This window comes from Paracoccidioides lutzii (genome assembly GCF_000150705.2).
Source record: "Paracoccidioides lutzii Pb01 unplaced genomic scaffold supercont2.12, whole genome shotgun sequence".
In the NCBI taxonomy this organism is placed as follows: Eukaryota; Fungi; Ascomycota; class Eurotiomycetes; order Onygenales; family Ajellomycetaceae; genus Paracoccidioides; species Paracoccidioides lutzii.
The window spans coordinates 82036-105660 of record NW_015440958.1 but is presented as its reverse complement, the minus strand read 5'-3'; the positions used below and the strand labels follow the sequence as shown (position 1 = coordinate 105660).

Genomic DNA, 23625 nt, shown 5'->3' with positions numbered 1-23625 from the left:
CTCATCACTTCTGCAATGCTTGAATGACTGCAAGCATTTCCTTGTCATGAATCTCATAGTTGAGCTCTGCATCATTCATTGACTTGAAGTAGAAGATCACAGAGTGTCAAAGATTATCATTCAATCTTTGACTCAGTATTTCAGTCATCACTTCATTTGAGACATCAGTCTCAATGCAGATTTCACATTCAGAGTCAAAGTAATGTAGAGTTGGAGTCTTCACCAGCTGCTTCTTCAGTTTCTCAAAGACTGATTGACATTCTGATGTCCACACAAATGGAACTGTCTTCTTTGTCAACTGATATAGTGATTTTGCAATTCAGCTATAGTTCCTTATAAATTGCTGATAGAAGTTGCTAAATTCTAGAAATGATTGAACATCTTTTACTGTGATTGAGATCTGCCACTTTGTGATGACAGCAGTCTTCTCAGAGTCTGTCTCAATCCCCTCTGTGATAATGATAAATCTCAGATATCTTGTTCTCTGAACAGCAAACTTGCATTTTCAGATGCTAGCTTGCAAGTCTGCTGTCTTTAATCAGTTCAGTATCAGGTTCACTTGCTGCTTGTGTTCTTCAAGAGTCCTGCTGTAGATTAGAAGGTCATCCATGAATGCTGTCATGAACTTGTCCAGGTAGTCAAAGAAGATACTGTTGACAAACTGTTGAAAGCAGGCAGGGGCATTTGTAAGGCCAAAGGAGACCACCTGGTATTTATAGATTCTGTAGCAGGTTCTAAAGGTGGTCAGATCCTCTGACTTAGAGTCCATTTGAATGTGATAGAACCCCTGCTGAATGTCCAGCTTTGTAAAGTATTTTGTCTCATTGAGTCAGTTCATCAGCTCATCTATTAGAGGCAAGAGATACTGATCTCATTTGGTCATAGCATTCAGCTTGTGAAAGTCAATGCAGAATCATAGCTTCTTCTCACTATGAGCAATCAGGATTGAGAAGGTGTAGGGGACTGAACTTGAAATGACAAAGCTCTTTGCTAGGTTGATTTCAAGGTAGATCTTTACTGCTTCTAGTTCCTCCAGATTCATCTTATATAGAGGTGCATGTCCAATGTCCTGAATGAGATCAGTGTCAGACTGAAGCTCTATCTTAAAATCAACATTCTTCTGTAGAGGAGGTAATTCATCTGATGCTTTCTTTGAGAAACAGTCCTCCTGACCTTTCAATCATTCTGATAAGTTGCTGATCAGCTTCTCATCAGACTTCTCCTCAGCTCTCACTAAACTTCACTTCTTCTCAAGCTGTTTATCAATTTCATACAGACTGGTTATGAAGACTGTCAAGTTCTTGTTCTTCATATAACTGTGGAAAGAAGCAGTCTCAATGAAGTTCATATCCATCATCTGTGATGCTGTCTCCTCCCAGGTCAGTCCCTGCCTTGTCTTAGATGTCATGACTGAGCTGGTCTCTTTCAATCTGCAAAGCTGAGTCTGATGCTCCTGTCTGATCTTCTTGTCCAGTTTGATCTCTCTTCATTTTGCATCTGTCTGATGCTCAGGCTTAGAGTCTGAATGCTTCAGTATTGATTGGGACACTATTTAGCCATATATTCTATGCTGCCAACCACTTTCATCCCAGGATGACAGGGTACTGGTCTAGGTCTGTCACCAGCAGGGGAACATTCCGGAATCTCCAGCCATTCACTCAGAGGTTTAGAGTCAATGTGTGGTCTATCACCCTGTCAGAGGCATCATTGTATCCCTTCATGCAGCATTTGAATGGGAGTTCCTGAAACTTCCTATTGAAGAATCTCACCAATTCTATAGTGTATCAGGTATCAATAAAATTCACATCATTTGCTTCAGTATCAGTGAGAGAATTTGTAGAAGTAGCAATTCCATTGTGAGCTAACTTAATTGAGACATTAAAGCTCTTTCCCTCAATCAAGTTCTTCATCTCAAACCTCTCACAGACTATTGAACTACCTGAGGTGAAGTCTTCTCTCAGGCTCACTCTTTTCTCAAATCTGCTGAAGGCTCAGAAGTGTCATTCTCTGTAAGCTCAGTGATCACCTGTTGAGACTTCTGCTTCACAGGGCAGTTTCTGACAATGTGATCTTTCTCCTTGCAGTAGTAGCACTGAATATCTGAATGAGCACTCAAGGCTTTCTTTATGATAGAGAATTTTGTGGCTGAGGTGCTGTGGGAAGTTTGACTGTCAGAGACCTGTGAGATGTTTTGCTTGAAGATATTAGATTCATTTTCTCACAAGCTCTTTGACTTCTGAATGACATTGATTGTCTGAAGAATGTGAGCTGCCTGAGCACAGATCTTCTAAAACTCAGCATATATATTGATGATTGCATTGACTACTGTCATCATCCTCTGAAGGTCAAAGAACAGCTTGTCATTGAAGTCTGTCTTATAGTTCTCTTTGACAATCTTGACCTCATCTGCCAGATGTAAGAATTTTGTGACAAATTCATGATAATTGTTCTCATTGCACATAATCAGCTTGTGATAATCACTCTTGACATTTTGCAGCTTGTTAGCATCCTCATATATTGACTTGAGATGCTCAAATATCTCTTCTGCAGTCTGATATTGCTTGAGATGGTTCTCTTCCATACAGGACACAATGTGATGTGCTGTGTCCTCATCAGTCTGATTTTCAATGTATGCAATTCTCATGTGTTCAGTAGAGTAGTGATCAGCATTCTCTCAGAGCTTGTTCTTCATCTGAGAGAGCCAGTGTTCAAATTTTGGCTCCTTGCTGTCAGTGAGGTGTTTTGAGTCATCAATCTTGACAGACCTTCAGATAGTCTCAGAGAGGGTAACATCTCAACTTGCTACTTGATTGCTGACTGTCATGCAGATCAGAATGTGATTAAGTTCATCACATTCAGCAATTAGCTCATCAATCTGACTTTGCTTGACAGTGATCTGGTCAGTGACATTGTTCCATTCCATCTTCAGATGTGTGATTGTATCTCTCAACATTTTTTCATCATTAAAGATGCTGTCAAAGATTACTGCTAACTCTTTGTAGACATGATCCTTGTCTGAGTGAATCATCTGTCTAAATTCTTCAAGTGAGACCTGTGATTGATCAGTTGGCCTAGTTAGAACATATCATCAGTCTCTCTTGGTCTTTTCAGAGGGCTGGAAGTCTGAGATGACCATCCTGGTCTGGGTCTCTCTGGTGAGTAGTAAGGGAGATGAGTTGCTGTTGTATGTTGTGCTGTCAGATTCTCACTGAGCAGGTTCTACTCAATTCTGAGTAGAAGGAGTAGAATGAAGCTTAGTATTATGTTAGGAAGTGAATGCAAGCTGCATAAGAAGGAAACTCTCTGTGTTGCTAACTGCTATATAATGAAATACTAAGCTTGATGGGATGAAAGAGGTGCTGAGGCCTGCCTGGGTTATAACCACCCACATGGTCATTTGATCATGTGAGGATATTTGGCCTAACCGGGCGCCGAGCTTAATCCGACGTCGAGTCTAACCGGGCACCGAGCCTCGGTCGGGCTCGGTCGGGCGCTGAGCCTAACACTTTTACATCAAAATCTGAATGCTCAACATGTAATAATGTTTCTTTTTACTTGAAAACTAAATGCTGAGAGAAATTTTATAATATTGACAGAGCTGAAAAATTTATATAATTTAATTAAACTTAGTTTATTATAATATACTAATATTAAATAGAATATAATATTATATCATTTAGTCAATAATATTATATATAGTATATGCTAATGAAATCACGCTAATTATACAATAAAAGATAGATGAAAAGATAATCTTTTATTATATAATAATATATAAAATAAAATAATTTTAATTTTATTTTATTTACTATCAAAATAAATACTTTTAAATTATTTAATTTTAATTTTATTTATTTAATAATTTATTTAGTTAAATATATTATTTAAAATATATAAAAAAAAATTTAATTAAAAAATTTTAATAATTTTTATTAACTACATATCAATATAATATTTAATTAATTTTAAATTTTATCTTTTATTAATATAAAAAAAATTATTATATAAAATTTATATAATAGAAAAATAATTTATTATATATTTACAAAAGAAAATTTAAGAAGTAATTTTCATTTAGTCAACACAGTGCAGTCTTGCTACTTCACAAATAGAGATATTAATTTTTTTATTTTTCAAAGAAGGAATTGCAAGTTGCGTCCACCTTTTATATCTATAGAGTTTCTTTTTTATTTATTGTAAATGGTAATATTTTAACACATCAAGAGAAAAAGGGTTGAGAAAGTAGTTTCACGTTGCAAATTTGAAGTGCCGATCAGTTGAGAATTAATTAGTTAACTACATTGTTTGGACAGCTATTAGATCAGTTGCCCTTAATGATGTGCAGATGTCAACTTGAGAAGTTAATCAATCAAATCAATCAAGCAGAGACACGTGACGTTTACGGGGACTTGGGATATTTGCGTCTCTTCAGCAATAATTGCACAATCCACCACATTGAAAAGAATGCCCTTCTTATATCCACTATATCCACTATCACCCAGAAGTTATACTCAGCTCCCCGCTCTGAGCAACGACGATCGAACGATGCTCGAAGCAATGGGTGGTGGGATATCGAGAGCTTGTATTCGAACCTTGGAAGCTTGCTTGCAGTTTGTTGGTCCACGTGTATTAAATATTCTGTCCGTTTTCCTATTCCCCAGATCTCAGCCTCAACCTTGGGGGTGGACGAACCAGTGGCAGACAACGATGCTCTGCAGCCGCTGAATTATTTTGGTTCCGAATGCCCAAAGTCAATTGCATTGGTTGAGTTTCTGGTTTTGACCGCTGTCATACGTTGACATCCTCCTTTTCTTTCCTGCTGTTGGTTAATATTTCTTGCATGTTTCGACATCCGAATTCGGGTTAATAGTTGGAATATGCAGGACAGATTCGCAGAGCAACAAGGCCACCCCGTAAGTACTCCGCACAATCTGGTAAATGAAATTTTCACTCGGTCCTCACCTTCAACAATTGAACGTGTCAAACTCGGCTTAAAGGTAGCGCCAATGTTCCCCTAGCCCTCTTCCCTCTGTGGCGTTGGGGCTATTGTTAAACTAAACTTTTGACTTCAAACTTTCCAAGTTATACCTCAATGCTTGAGACGCCTTTCTTACACTCCCAGTCACGTTGACTGAAATCTCAAGTGGCAAAATATTCGAATTTGAGCGCCCTAGCTATTATCGTATCGTCCTTCAAATGTGGTGATAGTCCATACATATCATATCACATTCACCTATGGCGGCCCATGGCTAGCCACTAATAAGGCTGCTAAACCATTTTCGTGCTGCCATTTTGCCCCGGCCGTTTGCGATTCTTTGGAATCGACCGCATGGCGCGCTAAGGAGAGGATTAGGTTTATATCTATTTGGGCCAGGCACGGACAGAGCAAATTGGTTGTCAGACGTTGATTTCGTTTAACTATGTGACGGGGTGGGGGTGACAAATATTCATGCTGGGCCCGTCCTTGTGGAAATTCTGCACTCCAAAATTATAACTATGTGAATCGTTGACCTTTAAACTGTTGTGCAAAAGTACAGATTCACCGTCGCATTCACCACGGCGGTCAAAGTTCAACCTCCTTGTATTCATAATGATACTCTGTTCGTAGAGTGTTATAGTCACGTCAACATCACAAGCGATGTTCCAATCCTCCTATGATCTCTTCCAACAAAGATAAGAAAACTGTTTGATCATATCAGGCTGTAACTTACATCGCAGGATCGAGATCAAATTTCAACCTGGTAAGCTACTAAGAGAGGAAGAAGAGTCCAATTTTGTCAATTATGCAGCGCATTGACGATCGCCTTGCTCTCCATGATTTGAAGCTCTTGTCGAGCGAGGCTCTTCTCTCACGCAGATACAGACGATCGATAACGGAGGGGATGGACCCTTCCGAGCTGTCAATTGTTACAGTCCAGCTCTCTGCCTTTGAAGGAAAGCAGCTCCCGTCTCGATCTGGATCATCACAGACGACCACCATCAGACGTCCTGATAAGCATCGCACACGGTTGGGGATCCCATACGCTTCTCCTGCACATCACAACCGGCAACCTTATGTCCAGTCTATGGTCGTTAGGAAATCAAGGAGCTTCGTCCCACTTTCTAATCCTACAAGCCCATCTTCCAAAATCATGACACCATCCTCCTCAGGGTCCCCCACACCACTGACACCATACTCGCAAGAGCCAACCAAAGTCAGGACAGACCAGATGAGCAGACTCAACAAACCCACTACCCCACTAACGGCCGCGAGTAATTCCAGCAGCAGCACCAGCAGCGCCAGAAGTGCCAGCAACAGTAGTAGGAACAGCAGCACCAGCACTCAAAAGACAGAACTCTTAATCACAACCGAAATGCCATCCGAACCATCCACCATGAAACCCAATGCGCCGGTACCCACTCCGGAAGGGAACAGACCAGCTTCCCAAAAACAGCCGCGACTAATGAAGAATCTCATCCCACCGCTCACCAAAGTCCATTTCTCCTGCTACCAATCCCATCGTTATTTCGCAGCCTCAAACAACTCCGTCTATCCCGTGCCATGCATGGCTTGTCTGAAAGAAGACCAATTGCTTCGCTGGCGATGCACATTCTGCTGCCTGCGAATCTGCCGCGAATGCATGCAGACTATTCAGAAGTGCAAGCGGCGGTCACTCAAAGAGCTTATGGAATGTCTCGTGCGCGCCTTAGAAGCTGCTGGAGGTGCATAATTCATTCATGGGACTTATCCTTGAGTTTCGCTATTTTTTCCCCCCCTTTTTTTTCTCTTTCTTTTCTTTTTCTTTCTTTCTTTCTCTTTCTTTATCTTCTTTTTCGTTTAGCCGACAGCTTCTGCATCTCATTTCTTTTTATGTTTCAAACCCGCTCGAGAGCACGGATTACCGCTCGATTAATATAATAAGTTTAGGGACGGGAAAAGGGAGTTAGCTATATGAACCAGAGAAGCGAAGAAAACAGAGGCATAGTTACGCATATGGAACTTTTATGAGTCCTTGGTCATACAATTTCCAGGCCAGAATCGATGTTTGATCGAGAGCAGATTAAAGTATCGACAAGCGGCCTCAGTGGTGGCAGCATGCGAGCTTGCAATATCTTCTCAAACGGCACATTTGGCTCTTACTTGGATCTTCTTTTTCTTTCTTTCTTCTTCTCCTTCCTCTCTTTCTTGTTTTCATTTCATTTATTTCTTTTCATTCCAAATTTATTTTTTTATTTTATTTTATTTTATTTTTATTTTTGGTTTTATTTTTGGTTTTTAACGAGGTGTTATGGCGTCTGGCGTTTCGGTAATCCTCCAGATGAAGAGAAAAAGTGCGCGAGTAGGTAATATACATACATCGATTTAAGTAAATCTCTGTCGTTGAAATGCTATTGTCCCTCTTCTGGTGCCAGAGAGAGCGTGTTTATGTATGGAGATTTGTTTCTGACTATCCTGTCCATGTTTTCTATATACTTCATGCCTTTTGAGCGTCCCGGACGGTAATCTACAGATGCATCCCATTTATACCCCGTGCCATTCGTTTGCTGTTTTATGTTAGCTCATGGGCTCTAGTTCCTTTTCTAGAATCATATAATTTAATAGCTTGATATATGATGTACATAGATGATTCAGCGCATGTCGTTTTTTCTTTTATTGTAGTTAATCTTTTCCTTCCCCCTTTTTTGTCTTTGGAGACGACGAGCCTTCTCTGCAATCACACACTGATTGCCTTCGAATTGAACTGATTGGGAGAAAATGGTATGAATATAAAATCAACAGATAACGAAGTTATGTGGGTCCAAGCAGCTCCGAACTAAATTTTATGATAGAGATCATCGAGTCCACTCATTCGCTCTCTCCCACTTTTCCCCCGTTTACCCACTCTTTACCTTCCAATGTTCACATTGCGGGTTGCCAAATGATAAATAAACACAGCACCCCACAAAACTCCAAATATTGAAGGTATCTGCCGACCAAACCATCTCGGAACGTAAACGAACTTCTAGGTCCGATTTGGGATCAGGGTTTCTGCTTTTCAGTGCTTCCAAGACTTTGACTGAGGCCAAAAACCTCAAGCCATTCCTTGAGAAGGCAGACTGAATTATCATGCCATCGGATGGGAAGAAAACAGGGGGTGGAGGACAGCAGGTATGTACATATCTAGACTAGTTTTGTGTTTTATCTCCTCCAGGGAGCTTCTGCAATACGGAGATGGTCTGCCATTAAACTAACTGAATTACAGGCTCCTGGGCATGCCAAAAGTGATACCAAGTACGTATACATATTATAGATAAGAGACACATGTACGGCACATGTACACAAAGAGGGGGGAGCATCATCTCCTCAAGGTGCCTTGATATTTCTCATTTCTATAGACAGAAAGATATAATGTCGTCCCTCCTCTATCTTGTTCCTGTCTTAAACGAATTTGTCAAACGGAAACAGCCGCTGGACAACTGCATAAGAATACCCCATTGCACCGGTCCGATTTAAAACATGCATGCACACAGAAACACAAAAGGCGCATAAAGACCTTTTTGATGTCTACCTGTCCAACAGAACTTCTAGTCTTCATCATTCCGACATCCTCCTTTCTTATACATGTACCGTACATCGCTGACACAATTTACCATTAACCTCTCTCTGGTTGCCAGAACCAGCACCTCCAATTCGAGCGTTCCGTCCAAGTACCAATTTGTCAAGGAAGGATGGGGAGATCGAAAAAACTTCCAGCACTCGTACGGACTCGGTATGGGTGTGGACGATTTCGAGGAGGGAAATGCCATCCTGGACAAAATGATGGAGCATGACGTGGAGAATATGAAGAAGGGGAACAACTGAGTTGGGTTGAGGGGTCGGAAATGGGAGTTGGGGTTCAGTGCAGGCACAAAGTTGGGATACAAAATGTTTTGTTTCGTTACCAAGATATATGGGCTAACGGGGAAGGCTCATTTCTGAGAGAGGAGCTCGAGTTTCATCTGGTGAGAATGAAGAATGCGGCCAAAGTGCACCTGTATGTTTAGTTTAGCTGCTAAGGTGTAGTGAAATGCGACATTACTGTGCTTGCGAAACTATATGGGATTCCACAAAATATTCCCTCTATTCTATTCTATTCTATTCGCTGGTATGTGTCTATTTGCTCAACTGGAAACGCCGTTCGTGTCAGCAGGACTTCAAGTTCGCTGAACAAATCCAGTTAGGTTTCCGACCCTCTTTATTAGCGGATGAACATGTTACTCAGGCGCAGTGCATGCAACATAAGCCCTGGACTAGTAGTTCGGAAAATCGCAACTGTGTTCGTCCTGTAGATTGCGGAAGAACGGTGATGGGGTAAGTTGGGGCGGGCAAAATGGCAGATGCACTAAGGCAAAAGAAGGGGGGGGTAAACTGTTAATGCTTGTTAGTTTTAAATGGATGACCTAGATCCTGCAATTTTGAAGCAGGAAAAAGGCGGGCTAGCACCCATTAAGTCACGTACGTTTCAAGAACTTCGCAGCCGAACAAGACACAGCTGCAAGGAATATCAAGGTATCATCATACGTCTAACTTAAACGCAGATGACGAGGCTACCTCAGTCATGATCATCTTCCGTTAAGCCTGGACAGCCTCCCATTTCCTCGGTTTCGTAGCGATACTTGCACCAGAAGCAATATCGATATTTCTCGCGGAGGTACATCACCACCCTGGACAACCGATCCTGGGCGCTTAAGGCATTAAACTCTGCCAATTCCTCGTCTTCGCTTTCTTCCAATTCAACTTCAAGAACTTCTCCTTCTGCATTTCGACCTAAGGCAAGTCTATCATCCGGCTCTAGCTGGTCATCACTATATGTTGGAAGATTTTCGAGGTTCGGTATCAGGGCTGGGTTTTTGGAGGAGAGTGACTTGTACAGGCCACGAAGAGCTTGCTGGTTGCGCAAACTCTCCTCCCGAGCGCGGACGAGGCCACGATAGAGTATGTTGATTTGCGATGTTGGCTTGGTGTGGCGCTTTGCGTTACCAGTAGCAGTAGATATGGATGGTTGTGTGGAATTGGCTTTCAGGCCTTGTTTGGTAGGATCCTTTGGTGATGTTTCCGTACGGTCTTGGCCACCAAGGCTCATGTTCTCTTCATCTTCAGCCTGCTCAACATCCAATCTTTCTGCGACCTTTTGGGCGGCGATGAATAATCCCTCAGTCCTCTTTTCTTCTCTTTCACGCCTTACCCTCTCTCTAAAATCTCCTTCTTCAGCCTTAACTCTCTTCGTTTCAATTTCAGCTTGCTCTCTTATTTTTCGCTTTTTCTCACTATCCATCCCGATTCCTCCTCTGTCCTCCTTGACCACCACATTTAGAGGTTCTGTGAGTCGCCGGTTCCACTCATCAACACCAGATGCGTATTCGGGAGACCGATCTTTTCCAAGGGCAGTTCCAGGCTTGAAACCTAGTTTAGCCATCATCTGAAAACCTTTGTTCGAGGGGTCAAGAGTGCTAGTAGAGAGCGCGGAGTCTCTTCGAGCAGCCTCAGCAGCAGCCCGCTCTGCTTTGGACGGGACACGGGACTTAGCTTCAGACTACGAATGAGGAGCGTACACGCTGTCAGCAACTCATAATGACATGTCTATGGGAGGCAGCATGGTGCAGTTTGCTGTGGTCACAAAACATAACAATATAAGCAAGGGAGACAACGATAACACAGTTTATGTCAGTTAATTGTGCAGGATTCAACGAACCTCCCTTTGCTTTCGCAAGCGCATTTCACTGTATGTTTCCTTCCGCCCCTGTAGCCTAGGTGGCTCGACAATAGTCATCGACATGTAGTCCTCCACTTCCTCCTCGTTCTCTGCATTCTTGTTGTCTCCTTGGCTTCCGCCAGAGCGCTTCGAGAATGAAGGATGGTGAGGCATGTTTATGCCACGCCCAAAACTTTGAATGGCCAAAAATTACGCAGTCACCGTATATATCATGGATCTAGAATTTTATCCATCTTTATCCCTGTCATAGTCCGTAGCTGGCGAAGGGCCTGCGGTTGGTTGAATGTTGTCGACTTTCTTTCCGTCCTCCAGCAGAATGAGACCCCGGAGTGTTTCAAGGAAGCTTTGAGCTCCGTCAGCGATTACTTGGCACGTCATGTGATCTCCGCTCGAGATCCCCGATGCAAGTCAACAACAGATGATGTTGATTCACTCTGCAACTATGTCGTTAATAACGGCTTATGGTTGGATTCAGGCTTCTTTAAGGATTTAAAGGCATCCATCTACTGTCATAGCTTCCACATATAAATGCAGAAACTGATTCAATTATTATGTTCAACAAAGGGTTTGGGAAGATGTCACAACCTTGGGCATATTTCAGCTTCCCACAGAGCCACTCGACAACGTACCTTTTGAATTTTCACCAGGTTTGCTCTGCGGGTGCTGGAAATAACGAGTAAATAAACTTGCTTCAATTGATGGTGAAAGATATCATCGGATTCCTTTGCCTAAGCCAAAGGATACGTTTGCGAAACATGTTGAGCAAATGGCATTTTAATATTTCGACAAATTCTCTCATCAAGCGTATGAAGTGTCCTGTGTGGTGCAAAAATTCTCGCCAAAAACCTGTGAATTGGGTACATTGGGACAGCAGGCGCTCCAACTGGCTGGCTCATCCCAAAAATTTTCCAGTTCTCTTTTCACCCTTCGATTTTTTATAGACTCGGAAAGCAGTTCATAAAAGGCAACCTCCCCGCGACCCGCAAACAAGCATGTTGGTGGCATCATCGATATGGAGAGATGCGTGGGGATGCAGCCTATCTGTTTGGTGTTCGTATAACACATAATTGTGTGGGATAGTAACGCAATGCACCATAGTCTCGAGCGTTCGTCTCTAAATACATCCTGTTGGAGGGGTGAAATTGGAGGTTCTAAATATCCAAGGGTCGTGTTATCATGTCTCGAAATGACTTCTCAATACACCTCTTCTACGAGAGTTGCTTAACCATGTGCGTTTTGGCCGACAAGAAAGCGCATACCCGATGTCAAATTGGGTGGTGACAGCGATGAGTTTAAAGGGTATGCTTCAAGCACACTTACATCGCATTTCCCCAGTTCGCAGGAAATTAAAATCCGAAAGTTTCAAGTGCAGGTTTCCCGCACTTTGGTCCACGACTGCGCCCGATGGTCATTCAAGGCCTAATACATCATGTGTGGTTCTGTCCGTACATCCTTGTCAGACATTTACCATATCATTGATTGAAGAATACGTCGGACCGCATCGTCGAAATACCCTGTCTTCTTCAGGAAATGTGGCTAAAATCGCGGAAAGCAATTAGTTTCCGTGCGCGACTTCCGCAGGTGGGATAATTATTTTGCGGAAATACTTCCTGACTGGAGCCTGGATAGACAACGAGGAGATGAACTGCGGCAACTTTAAAGCATTACGTTGAGATGGCATCTGTACTTCAATGCTATGTTCGGTTGCTGTGATCTGTAGTCCCAGAAGCTTCGATCCTATGCGTTATTTCAACGACTTCCAAACCGCAAGTGAGGCTGCCTCGAACCCGGACGTGTCTAAACATGACCTCTTTGGTTTTGGTGCGGGGCGGAAGATTTGCCAGGGAATGCATGTTGCAGAGCGTTCTCTCTTTCTTGGAATTTCACGTTTGCTATGGGGCTTTGGGTTCGGCATAGCCCGTGATGCGCAGGGAAACGAAATTGTCCCAGACCCAGAGAAGTTGAAGGAAGGGTTGGTTGTTTTGCCGTAGCGGTTCCCAGCGAAGATTACCCCGCGTTCTAAGAAGCACGCAGAAATAATTCGCGTCGAATGGAATTAATGTACTCCTCTATTGGACGGCGATATGCAGTGGAAGGGTGTTTCAAAATTGATTGTTCGCCAGCACAATTTCCATCTCTCCGACGTTTTACCGCGTAAGAAGACGCTGCGAATTCAACCTTTCATCGGGTCCCCAATCATTTAGCAGAGGTTTTTTTTTTTTTTGTCTCTGGCAGAAATATAAAGTACAAAGAATGACATGACAGTCAGCTAAATGGGAGATGTAAGGAACCAGAAGAGTGCGAGGCAATGAGAAGTGTGCCATTCCCATAACCGCCATTTAATGGGCGCGTATGAAATAAATGGGAATAGATTAACTACAGCCTTCACTTCACCTACGTGCTTCTACCCAAGCCTTCATATATATGGCAGAAAGAAATGGAACAATACATGAAAGAAGCTGGCGTTCCTTGTGAACTTCGTATAACTAATTTTGGATATCCATGCTAGTTATCCTAAACTAACTACCCTGTAGTTACTCCTTAACTGGATAACTAACTAGCTAACCACTCCGTAGCTCCACAGCAGTTCCCTAAGCAAAATAAGGTAGCAAAACTGTGTGAAGGAAGGCAGATGAACCTCAATCGTTCTCCAGCTGAACACCTGCAGTTCGAGAATCTCAAGCATCTTTCAGGAGCATCAGAAGACAAGATTGTGGCCAGTTTTGGTTTTAAAAGGCACTTGATGGCTTGGATATGCCAGTCTCCCCTGACACGCCCCTGAGCCCTAGTTAGTTAACCCATGGGCACGAATAATTGAGCAGAGCCTCACAACAAGAGACAGCAGCATGAATCAGTGAGCCATAGCAGGTACCTTTTAGCTCACGGAATGCCAGACTAGCAACATGCCTGGAAGCTGCGTGTCATGTTGGCTGTGTCTTTCGCAAAACTTCGGGTTGCACCGCTGTCCCCACATACCAGCCCCCTGCAAGTTGGCATTGGATGTTTGATCCTCAAGAGAGCTGTTCTCAACCTCTTATCGACAGAGAATGCACCCCATTCGTGGTAATGGAGATGGGGAATGGCAAGCAAGTCAACCTATGATATGTAGCGTATTTCTCTGTTGCTCTCGTTACCTCCGTTCAATCATCGTTGCTAGCCCCTTACCTGGATACTCTGATTACGAGTCAGCAAGGACCTGCTCACCCGAACAACACCATACAGGTATTAAATAAACGCCAACAAGATACTGGTAGCAATGCTCCTCCCAAGCATATTTGCGGGCGATGCCCCTCAATCCCCTCCTACTTGGCCCATCCCCTATCCACGAGCTGGCCCCGCATCACCGCCGATCCGGGCCGGGAAAGTCTCGATCTACGCAATAGCATATCGATCTAAATTCCGCCCTTGCCTATGGCGGCAACAAAACACGCACGTTGGAATAGCTCGTAGCCGAAGGGCATGCCCAAGGTTGTGCCACTCTCGTCAGCAACGGTGGCGTCCAGTGCAAACACAACCAGACAAGCGGACTGCTGGGGCGGCCCGTCTCGTCCAGGGGCATTGGGTTGAGTGGGAAGAAACCCAGGCTACGAGACGGTAGGCAACATGCAATTTTCACGGATATGCGCCTTGGCAAATCTGGCTTCGGCATTTGAACATAAATCCACGGCCCTAGAGTTTGTTTGCGGAGCGGGATTAACGGCGGGAATGTTTTGTATGTCCATCTCGGTGGGCAGCTGGCCTTGAATGCGCTATTCTCACATAGGCAACTAAATATTAACTGACTCGTTCAAGTTGAGTCAAAGGTTGTTGAACATCAAGAGTTTGATTTGAAGACTTTTCACGCGAAATCTGACGGCTTCCCAAAAATAGAATCCAAATTTCAATGCGCCACAGATCCCCCCGGTATAACTAAAGCTAATTTCGTTGAAAAAGCAATTACATAGTTGACTACTAGCATAAAAGAAACCCCCGAATTGGGATGTTTTAACCCGGGAATTAGGTGCTATTTCTGGTTGGATAGTTGCGGCAATAAAAATAACCCCCATTTTCTTACCCATAGCTCACGAGTGATGGGGATCGGATATTATGAAGGATTTTTCTCCTTGGATAAGTTTCGTCGCGAACACTAGGGAAGTTAACTGCCATAGTTAACTTCCTTGGGGCAACGCCACTGTCGTTTCAGTGTTGGATCTGCCTTTAACTTCAGTTACCCATTCCACAAACATGCTGAGTTACATCTAATCTCTCGGCTATCGAACGACAGCAATGTCTATATATTTCACTTGAGTTATTAGTATCAAAACTAGATCGTCGAGCCGGAAAGCAAAGCCCGCGGAGAGCATCTTGGCTAAACTATTTTAACTTCTGATCCAACTCCAAGTCTAAGGGCCAACATATCATCACCGGCGCTTGAAACAGCAACGCATGGAGTCGTTGATAAAGAAATGAAATGGGGTTGTTAAAGGCTTCTAGCCAGAACCTTTCTGCCAGGGGACAGTCGTTGTGTCCAATATATTAGCACTGACGTTAACGGCTCTTAGAATATACGATGACGCCAGTTTCACTGCGCCTGAAAAACCAACTGTCCAAGAGAGGGACCCCCCCCTCCCCCCCAGCTCTCAGTTGATTTTGTGATCATTATTCATAAAGAAGTTTCAATTGCTTCGGAATTTCATCATCTGACGTTGAGGCAAGCCGTCTCTGGACTGGAAAACTCGAGTTATTTCATCAAATACAAAGGCAACTGTGGTTCATACAGTCCACAGTCCCACGTCGGAAATCACTCAGCCCCCACCAGAGAGAATTTAACTAATTTCAACGTAAGAATAATTAGTTATCGATAACCTCTGTATATTTAAAATAAGACAATCAAAAATCAAAAATCAAAAACCTCAACGATCAATTATTTTGTAGTGTTGGTGGGGAGCGTTCCGCAGAATTCCACGTCCGAAATTCTGCGATCTGCTTGCTGCCCATATTGTGTGGCAGCTTCACTTCAGGTATTTATTATCTCTTCGGTTAGAGTTAGGATGCTTGGATTGCCCTTTTAGAGTTGTAAAATGTCCGTGTCTTGAACTGAAGAGCTTTGAAACAGATTCTTAACTAACTTGTTAACTGATAATAATAGTTAATATTATTAAAGAGGGGATGAAGCTAAGCTTTTCCCTTGCTATTTGGCATTTGAGTGACACTATTTTGTTCTCTCCCGCTGATGTTTTGAGTCTTTGCCGCGTCTTGCTTGCTGACAGCTTACGACAAACTCACAGCCACTTAACTATCTACTTTGAATATTTAGTCAATAACATCTAGATATAGCGATAATAACTATACATTAACACTATTCGCACAGAATTGACGGCAAAGACTGTGCTTCTCAAAAATAGAACATTAATGGACTCCCCCGCACCGAGGACTCCACTTTCAGAGGGGTGTTGCATTTTGTATTTGGGAAGGTTTCTGGCGCGCCGGCTCAATCCCTGTTACTATTTTGAATGATCGCTGACAGCAGCAACATGGTTTCTTGCAGGAGTCATGCCATGCTGCATGGGGTGGTGTCACGGAAAGGCAGTTTATATATATCATCTCCTCCGTCTTGCTCTTTTTTTTTATTTTTTATTTTTTTATTTTTTATTTGCAGTTCATTAATTACTTTTATGTTTTCCTTTCTTCATTCCTGTTGCATATAATTCTTTTGCTTGCTGCATATGTCTCATGGCGGTATATGCATCTTTGGTTCTCCTGATATCCCTTCTGAATGCCTTGCAATTGGTACATGCCGTGAACCCTTTGGTTAACTTGGGCTATGCCAAATACAGAGGAGTACAAAATCCCGGCGGAGTTACTCATTGGCTTGGTATGCGATATGCAGCACCCCCGTTAAGACATCTCCGCTTCGCAGCACCGAAGGATCCCCTGAAGGAGACGAAGGATCAGATTGCTGATCAAGTAAGTCTTTCTTTCTTTCTTTCTTTTTCTTTCTTTTTCTTTTTTTCTTTTTTTCTTTTTTTGTTTTTTTGCCCTTTCCTTTCCTTTCCTTTCCTTTCCTTTTTTTTTTTTTTTTTTTTTTTTTTTTTTTCGTTCTTGATCCAGATCGACGTGGTGTGAGTATTTGGCAGTAGGATAACTATGGCTAAGACACATTCCACAGCACGGTCTCGCATGTCTGGGAACCCGCGTCGTGCCACACAAGCATACATCGGAAGATTGTCTCTTCATCAACGTCTATGCGCCGTCGAAAGCTAAACCGAATGCTAAGCTACCTGTTTATTTTTATATTCAAGGTGGTGGTTTCAACGGCCTTGCTGGCTCAAAGCTGAATGGCACTGGAATTATCGAGGCTTCTGGCATGAATGTCATCGTTGTGACCTTCAACTATCGTGTTGGACTCTACGGTTTCCTTGCAGGCAAAGAAATCAAAGAGAAAGCTAGTCTTAACAATGGTCTTAAAGACCAAATTAAGGCTCTTGAATGGGTTAAGGCGCATATTAATAAGGTATCTACCGTCGCTAGTATTTTCTGTTCAACGAACGAGAGATATCAAAATATTGATCTCTGGCCGGGAGTGAAGTTGAACATTTCTTACGCTAACTTAATCTTCAGTTTGGCGGAGACCCTAATCATGTCACAATCGGAGGAAATAGCGCCGGCGCTGCCTCCGTATATTATCTGCTCACAGCATTTGGGGGGAAGAGTGTCAATACTTTCCACGCGGCAGCAGCGGGCTCTCCCTCGTTTGGAACTCAGTTAACAGTCAAAGAAAGCCAATATATGTATGACAACCTTGTCAAGAATACGAAATGCAACGGCAAGGATTCTCTCGCATGTCTCCGCAAGATGGACGCAGTGAATATCCAAAAGCTCGACAAAACCTACCCCCTCCCAGGCAGCAATGCCCCGCCATTATTCATGTACAGCCCAACCATCGATGGCGATTTAATCACGGACTATACCTACAGGCTCATCGGAGCTGGAAAAATAAAGAAAGTTCCTACGATATTCGGCTCAGACACTAACGAGGGCACCGTCTTCGTCCCCAAAAAAACAAAAAGCTTCAAAGAATCTGACGACTTCCTGAAGAACCAATTTCCAGCCCTGCAGCAAAAGCACCTGGACAAAATCCACAAGCTTTTCCCGAAGACCAATGATGATTTTCCCGACTCTGGACCATTCTGGCGCCAAGCCAGCAATGCCTATGGTAATATGCGGTACAATTGTCCGTCTCTCGCTTTAAGCCTTGCCAGCAGCATATGGTGCAACCACGAAAAAGCATGGCACTTTCACTACGACGTTGACGACCCGCCATCTACGAAATCAGGCGTTGGGGTTGGCCACACGGCTGAGCTTCCTGCCATTTGGGGTCCTGTGCACGGCTATGGACCACAGTCATACATGCGTGGAGGTGTCGATGCGCCTATTGTGCCCCTTATGCAAAGTTACTGGACGAGTTTCATCCGCAGTTATGATCCGAATACGCACAGAGCTCAAGGAAGCCCTAAGTGGGGGACAGTTTTGAATAAGAAAGGTGATAGAGTGCTGCACAACTTGTATGTCAAGACAGGCAAGACGGAGACGAGGGTGATCGATAAAGGGCAGCTCACGAAATGTGAGTACCTGATTAAGGTCGGGGTGGAGCTTAAGATGTGACTCTTAGTATTTGTCTGTTGTACAGTGCATTCTATCTGTTATTTTTTATTTTTATTATTTATTTATTTATTTATTTAATTTTTTTAAGCAGAGCAGCGTAAGGAGGGTAGCATATTTTTTTGGTGTGGTCGGCTTTTCCCTAACTTGGTTGCATCATAGACAGGCCTTGTGGATGTTGTCATTTTCTCACTCATGTCACTATTTCTGCATATATACCCTGTTTAGAGACAGTCACAGAGAATTAAGAATAAGATGATTCTAACATCAATATTTTGACATTACACGGCTTGCGCTTTTTAGTTTTATTGTTTTATAAACTACCTCTTGAAAAATATAAGAAAAATATCAGAGGGCAGGCGTACCCTCGCTCTCCCAAGAACAACGCATCTAGGAGTATGTAACCAGGTATGGGGGTATATAGAGCATATACAACGAAGCAAAAGCAACACGATAACCAAAAATGACCCCCAAAAATGCAATCTACCTCTTTGTCTTCCTAGCCTTCTTTTCTCTCTCATAGGCCTTTGCTTCTCTCCCCTCTTCTCCCTGAATCTCTGCGACAAGTCTACGATACTTGCGCTCATACTCCGCATCCTTTTCGCGCTTCTCACGGAGACTTTCACGCGCAATGAAGTTTGCATCTTTACGCAGTTCGCGCATAGCCCACTTGCGCTCACGCTTATGCTCCGCTTTCAATTTATTAAGCTCGGCACGTTCACGATCAGGATCGTAGTGACGGTGTGGGTTGAAGGATTCCTCAAATTTAGGTATGGCGGTTTTGATCGCGAGAGGTCGGTGTTTGTGTAGGAGAAGAGGGCGGCGGGCGAGGTCCGACTGCTTAAGCAGCGCCTGGAGCTTGTCACAGATTCTACGAAGCTGGTCGGAGAGTGTGGAGGAAAAGTTGTTGTTAATGGATTCGCTAAGGTGCTTAAGGACACGGTTGGCTGGGGAAAAAATGTCGCAGAAGGCAGATTTAGAGGGCCAGAGGTCGGCAGCCTGATCGAGGAGATCGACAAAGGTACTGAGTAAAGACAATTTGATAGTTTCTTGCTCAACTGTGTCAGCAGAAGAATCGGAGAGAATATCCCAAAATGCAGGTTTTCTGATTGGTGCTGACGAGGAGAGCTTCGATGGGGTTATTATTCGTAAGGAAGCGGTTGGTTTTCTAATGGGAAAGAACCCAAATGTGGTTTGGGGTTCGCTGGGCGCTAGGATACATATCGCATTTAGCACGTAGTTAACGAATTCCGGTATATATCGCTTAGCTAGAGTTTGATATTGGATGCAAAGGGTTGCAATATAGGCACCAGTCGCAACATCGCCAATGTTGGTGATAGTGCTCTGGGCGAGGTATCTACCCATTGCAAGCATGGATGGAGTGACGACCGCATGAAAATGGTCAGATGTGGGGAATATGGTTGCGACGCCTGTTAAGATAACAAGATCTCCTGGTAGCAATTCCAAAGGGCGATTGTCTGACATCTCTCGTAGATGGTTTCTCATCGCAGTAGCCACCGGTTCTGGTTGAGATTTGGCCATGGAGTGGATATGTCGCAGTAAATTCTCAAGGACAGCGAATGGTGGGTGGTTTGGTTGATTCGCCAGGAACGCAGTATGCTGCACAAGCACCTTCGAAAAAGCAGCAAGTTTTGATTTATTGTCGCCGTGGAGTCGAGGATGGTGGAGTGCTCGGACTCTCTGGACAATGGTTGGCAGGTCTTCAGTTTTGGCAGCCTGTATTATTTGCAAAAAATGCTCATGGTTTTCTGGACATGGGTATGTATATGCCAAAGACTGATTTCCCGACACTGTGGAAGGACCCGCATTGGTGCCCGCAAACCCTTTTCCATCTTCTGCGTCGGGGGGAAGGACTAAACTCCCAATGAATTCATCTTCTTTATCTTCGGATTCTTCTTCATCTGCCGAACAGGCAATGTCACTCTCGTCCAGAGAGAGATCCGCTTCGGAATCGGACTCGACAAGGTCGCTATCGATGATAAAATCATCTTCATCCTCAACCCCAAGATCAGTCACGCTACTGGGCTGAGCTAATCCAAATGCCTTCGCATCGTCCCGCTCTGATTCATCCCCCATTTCTCTATAGCTGGCGTTTTCCTCGTTCTCGGATGATTCGTCATTCTCTCCTTGCATTCTCCTGAGTCTCTCCTTTTCTAGTTGTTTTAGCTTCTCTGCTTCCTCTTCTGCCCTCTCTTCTTCCGTCTTTGTACGGTCTAATGGTTTAGCTCGTTTCTCGAACGCCAATTGCTTCAACCGTTGATCATATTCCTTATCAGCCTGGTCTCTATCCTTTCCATTTAAGAGTGCTGCGCGATCTGGATTCATTGTCGCGATAAGATCAGGATTTGGCAAGGATTCCGGTTCAGGTTTTTTTACTCCTCTCATCATCTCAAAGATTTCGGGAAGACCTCTATCAAGAGTCGCTCGCAAATCGTCATCATCCTCCTTCGCCTTTTGACGCTCATATTTATGAAATTTTGACTTTGCGATGAGTTCTTTCATGACTTCATTTTTCGACTTCTTCCGTTCTCGTGGCCCCTCATCCTCTAAATCATCAGCCAGTCCCTCCATATCGTCTTCTTCAACCAGGATCCTCCGTTTTCGTGCTATTTCGGAGTCTCCATCTTCATCAGAACCATTCAGATCGTCCTCATGAAAATCGTCTCCATCTTCCTTGTCAAAGATTAGAGCTTGCCCCAAATGCGTAAGTTCAATCTCATCCTCTTCATCTTCAAGATTAAACACTGACTCCTTCTTTAGTTTCTTCTGACTCTCTCGTGCAAAGCGTTCTACTGCCCTTTCTTCGGGGGTCATTGTCGGATCATTTTCACCGAATCGTCGATCAAGCAGTGTACCAACTTTGCCACGACGGTGCATTTCTTTAAGCAGTGTTTCCTTCCTCTAGATCAAATAAGTCAGCATATGATATTTCTAGGAAGGAAATAGAACATATAAGCAAATAGGAAAGCAAACCCTTTGCTCTCCAAGCCCTTTTGTAACTCCTGGTCTGGACTGTGGCGCCTCGTGGTTCGATCGCGTAGCAAAACTGAATTTTGCGGGCCTTGAAGGCGTTTTAACTTCGAAGGGATTGAATCGCTCCCGTATTCCCGCGAGCGCAGCATTACGCTGTATTTTGTTTGCGGCGGCCGCACCGGACTTAGCATTTTTCTGCTTCTGCTTTTTCGACTGTTGGGGACCCAGAATGCCGCTTTCCCGAAGAGAGGCCTTCAGTTGCTTAAGCTGAGAAGGGGCCATTATTGCGATATTAGTCTTCGGACGGAGCACAAGAGGTGTGGGTTGAATGTCTAGTTGTTGGGATTAACAGTGATATTTTTTAGACCGAAAGTACATAATTTTAATACCGGAAAAAGAAGCGGCTCACCGCCTTTAACTATTTGTAAGTAGTTAATATTCTGCCACTTCAACACGTTTAACCGACTTTACATCGTTCGATAGCTGCAACAAGGGGAACAGTGGCTGTAATAGAGGACAGCAATAGATATGGCTTCACAAAATAATGACCGTGTTGTATGGCTATGTCTAGGTATGCTTTTATCACATTCCATCTCTATATTCGACGTAGCTAAATCCTCTTTGCAGGCGTCACTCTCTTCTTTGCAGTCCGCGGGATTGCTTCTGAGCTCCATAGAATCAGGGAGCTCACTGCAATCAGGAAAGGAGCTAAAGATGACCAGGTAATTGGTGAAGGAACCGAGGATGGTAAAAAGGGTTTTCCCCCTCAACGCACATTTGGGATAACTAACGTCGATTGCAGCTCTTAAATTAGAAACTCTGCAGAAGTTATCTGAAAGCACGAGTTTCGATCTCCGAGTAGCGTAAGGAATGAGGAATGATGAATGTATGCTCCGAGGTAGAGACTCTAACAACTATGTAGGGCATTAAGGATTATATCCGAAAGATCGACTAAAGGATCTACTCGGGATCTACTTCTGGAAGACCTCTCAAGCAAGGATCCATCTCTCCGCAACAAAGCTTTGAATGCTCTATATTTTTTGGTCTCCAATAGGTCTTGTAAGTGTTCCTCGTTATTTTATCCCTTTGCATTTCTACCTTTGTAAGTCCTGCTAATTATGTGTGCCTCGCTCACAGTGTCCCGTTCGTCAGTCTCCAGCCGACTGAAAGACCTGCCCACCTATACTGCCCTTGTCGATTGTCTGTGTAACTTTCTCCCAGAGCATAAAGAAGAGAACAACAATTCAGTTTCACCAATTCTTCCTATAACACGGCCACAGGGCGAGAAGAAAGCCCTAATTACTCTTGACATTATCCTAAGAGAAAACATCCCCGCTGCGTTAAAGGCTGGCGTTATCAGCCGATGGCTTTCGAAATATCCATTTCCCTGCGTCATCCATGACGAATCCAAAAGAGTAGACGTGGTCCTCTTAACGAAAACGTGGTGCACAGATGACGCGGTAATGAGTTCTATCGTCGGTACCCTCTCCTCCCACCAAGAGGGCATCAATCAGCTGCGGAAATACGGGCTCATGGGTAGTAGAATGGAAGAGCATACAGGTAGTATATATGATGACGAAATTGGTGATAGTGATGATGACAGCGGTAGTGATAGCGATGTCTGGATGGTTGGTGGTGAAGATACCGCCGGCTTATCATCGTGGACGGAGGGGCGACGACGTCAGGAAAGGACAACTGAAGAACAAGCGCTGCGGCGGCGACGGAGGGAAGCCATGGTTTTCAGTGAAGGTGGACGACCTTTGGGGAGAGACGATATTATACATCCTGTTCGGAGTAGGATGGACGAGGAGATCGAAGCTGAGTTAGAACTGTTGGCGGATGAGGTTGATCGCGATCTTCTTGAAGAAGAGTTAGAAGCTGAAAGACAGGGGCGGACACGACGATCATGGCTGATGTGGCCTCTGTGGTGAAACATGAGGCCACCACATCATGAATTAGGAGATGGGAATAGTTACGAGGTTCCCGGCGTTTTCGGAGCGCTGTTTTTGTTTTAAGGCATTTATTTCATTTTGGTAATGACGCCGTTTTATCTATGCGGGAAGACTGCACATGCACGTTTTTGGAGAAATATTATGATACCCCAAATTTTTATTTTATTTATTTTTATTTTTATTTTCCCCGTTCCCTGGACCTTTTCCCCCAAAAGCAGCCATGCAGCATTAAGCGTTGACATTAATTTTTATAATCCTGTATATCTAAACTATTGGAGCACTGTAAATTTTTTACAAACCCATCCAAGCTGATTTGGCCAAATGGT

At 43.7% G+C, this 23625-nt stretch overlaps 9 protein-coding genes across 9 annotated transcripts; 6 read left to right on the top strand and 3 right to left on the bottom strand.

The window, feature by feature from the left end:
* Nucleotides 1-1240: 1240 nt before the first annotated feature.
* PAAG_11912 (hypothetical protein) lies at nucleotides 1241-3391 on the bottom strand (the record flags this gene model as incomplete). The annotated part of the gene is made up of 5 exons (XM_015847477.1): nucleotides 1241-1484; nucleotides 1968-2179; nucleotides 2327-2617; nucleotides 2819-3052; nucleotides 3335-3391. 5 exons carry the CDS (start codon nucleotides 3389-3391, stop codon nucleotides 1241-1243), a joined length of 1038 nt encoding a protein of 345 aa, XP_015702867.1.
* Nucleotides 3392-5783: 2392 nt separating this feature from the next.
* On the top strand, nucleotides 5784-6710 carry PAAG_04683 (hypothetical protein; the record flags this gene model as incomplete). Its single annotated transcript, XM_002793107.2, has 1 exon — nucleotides 5784-6710. The coding sequence occupies one exon, from the start codon at nucleotides 5784-5786 to the stop codon at nucleotides 6708-6710; it is 927 nt and encodes a 308-aa protein (XP_002793153.2).
* A 1376-nt stretch (nucleotides 6711-8086) lies between these two features.
* On the top strand, nucleotides 8087-8821 carry PAAG_04682 (hypothetical protein; the record flags this gene model as incomplete). The annotated part of the gene is made up of 3 exons (XM_002793106.2): nucleotides 8087-8128; nucleotides 8223-8251; nucleotides 8635-8821. 3 exons carry the CDS (start codon nucleotides 8087-8089, stop codon nucleotides 8819-8821), a joined length of 258 nt encoding a protein of 85 aa, XP_002793152.1.
* Nucleotides 8822-9551: 730 nt separating this feature from the next.
* On the bottom strand, nucleotides 9552-10865 carry PAAG_04681 (hypothetical protein; the record flags this gene model as incomplete). The annotated part of the gene is made up of 2 exons (XM_002793105.1): nucleotides 9552-10532; nucleotides 10692-10865. The coding sequence occupies 2 exons, from the start codon at nucleotides 10863-10865 to the stop codon at nucleotides 9552-9554; spliced, it is 1155 nt and encodes a 384-aa protein (XP_002793151.1).
* A 1586-nt stretch (nucleotides 10866-12451) lies between these two features.
* Nucleotides 12452-12703, top strand: PAAG_11911 (hypothetical protein; the record flags this gene model as incomplete). Its single annotated transcript, XM_002793104.2, has 1 exon — nucleotides 12452-12703. One exon carries the CDS (start codon nucleotides 12452-12454, stop codon nucleotides 12701-12703), a length of 252 nt encoding a protein of 83 aa, XP_002793150.2.
* A 1265-nt stretch (nucleotides 12704-13968) lies between these two features.
* On the top strand, nucleotides 13969-14310 carry PAAG_11910 (hypothetical protein; the record flags this gene model as incomplete). Its single annotated transcript, XM_015847476.1, has 1 exon — nucleotides 13969-14310. One exon carries the CDS (start codon nucleotides 13969-13971, stop codon nucleotides 14308-14310), a length of 342 nt encoding a protein of 113 aa, XP_015702866.1.
* A 2114-nt stretch (nucleotides 14311-16424) lies between these two features.
* Nucleotides 16425-18356, top strand: PAAG_04679 (lipase; the record flags this gene model as incomplete). The annotated part of the gene is made up of 3 exons (XM_002793103.1): nucleotides 16425-16658; nucleotides 16861-17205; nucleotides 17313-18356. The coding sequence occupies 3 exons, from the start codon at nucleotides 16425-16427 to the stop codon at nucleotides 18354-18356; spliced, it is 1623 nt and encodes a 540-aa protein (XP_002793149.1).
* Nucleotides 18357-18836: 480 nt separating this feature from the next.
* Nucleotides 18837-21629, bottom strand: PAAG_04678 (nucleolar complex protein; the record flags this gene model as incomplete). Its single annotated transcript, XM_002793102.2, has 2 exons — nucleotides 18837-21275; nucleotides 21348-21629. The coding sequence occupies 2 exons, from the start codon at nucleotides 21627-21629 to the stop codon at nucleotides 18837-18839; spliced, it is 2721 nt and encodes a 906-aa protein (XP_002793148.1).
* A 246-nt stretch (nucleotides 21630-21875) lies between these two features.
* PAAG_04677 (hypothetical protein) lies at nucleotides 21876-23278 on the top strand (the record flags this gene model as incomplete). The annotated part of the gene is made up of 5 exons (XM_015845336.1): nucleotides 21876-21918; nucleotides 21975-22094; nucleotides 22162-22210; nucleotides 22270-22406; nucleotides 22485-23278. 5 exons carry the CDS (start codon nucleotides 21876-21878, stop codon nucleotides 23276-23278), a joined length of 1143 nt encoding a protein of 380 aa, XP_015699562.1.
* Between the last annotated feature and the right edge of the window lie 347 nt (nucleotides 23279-23625).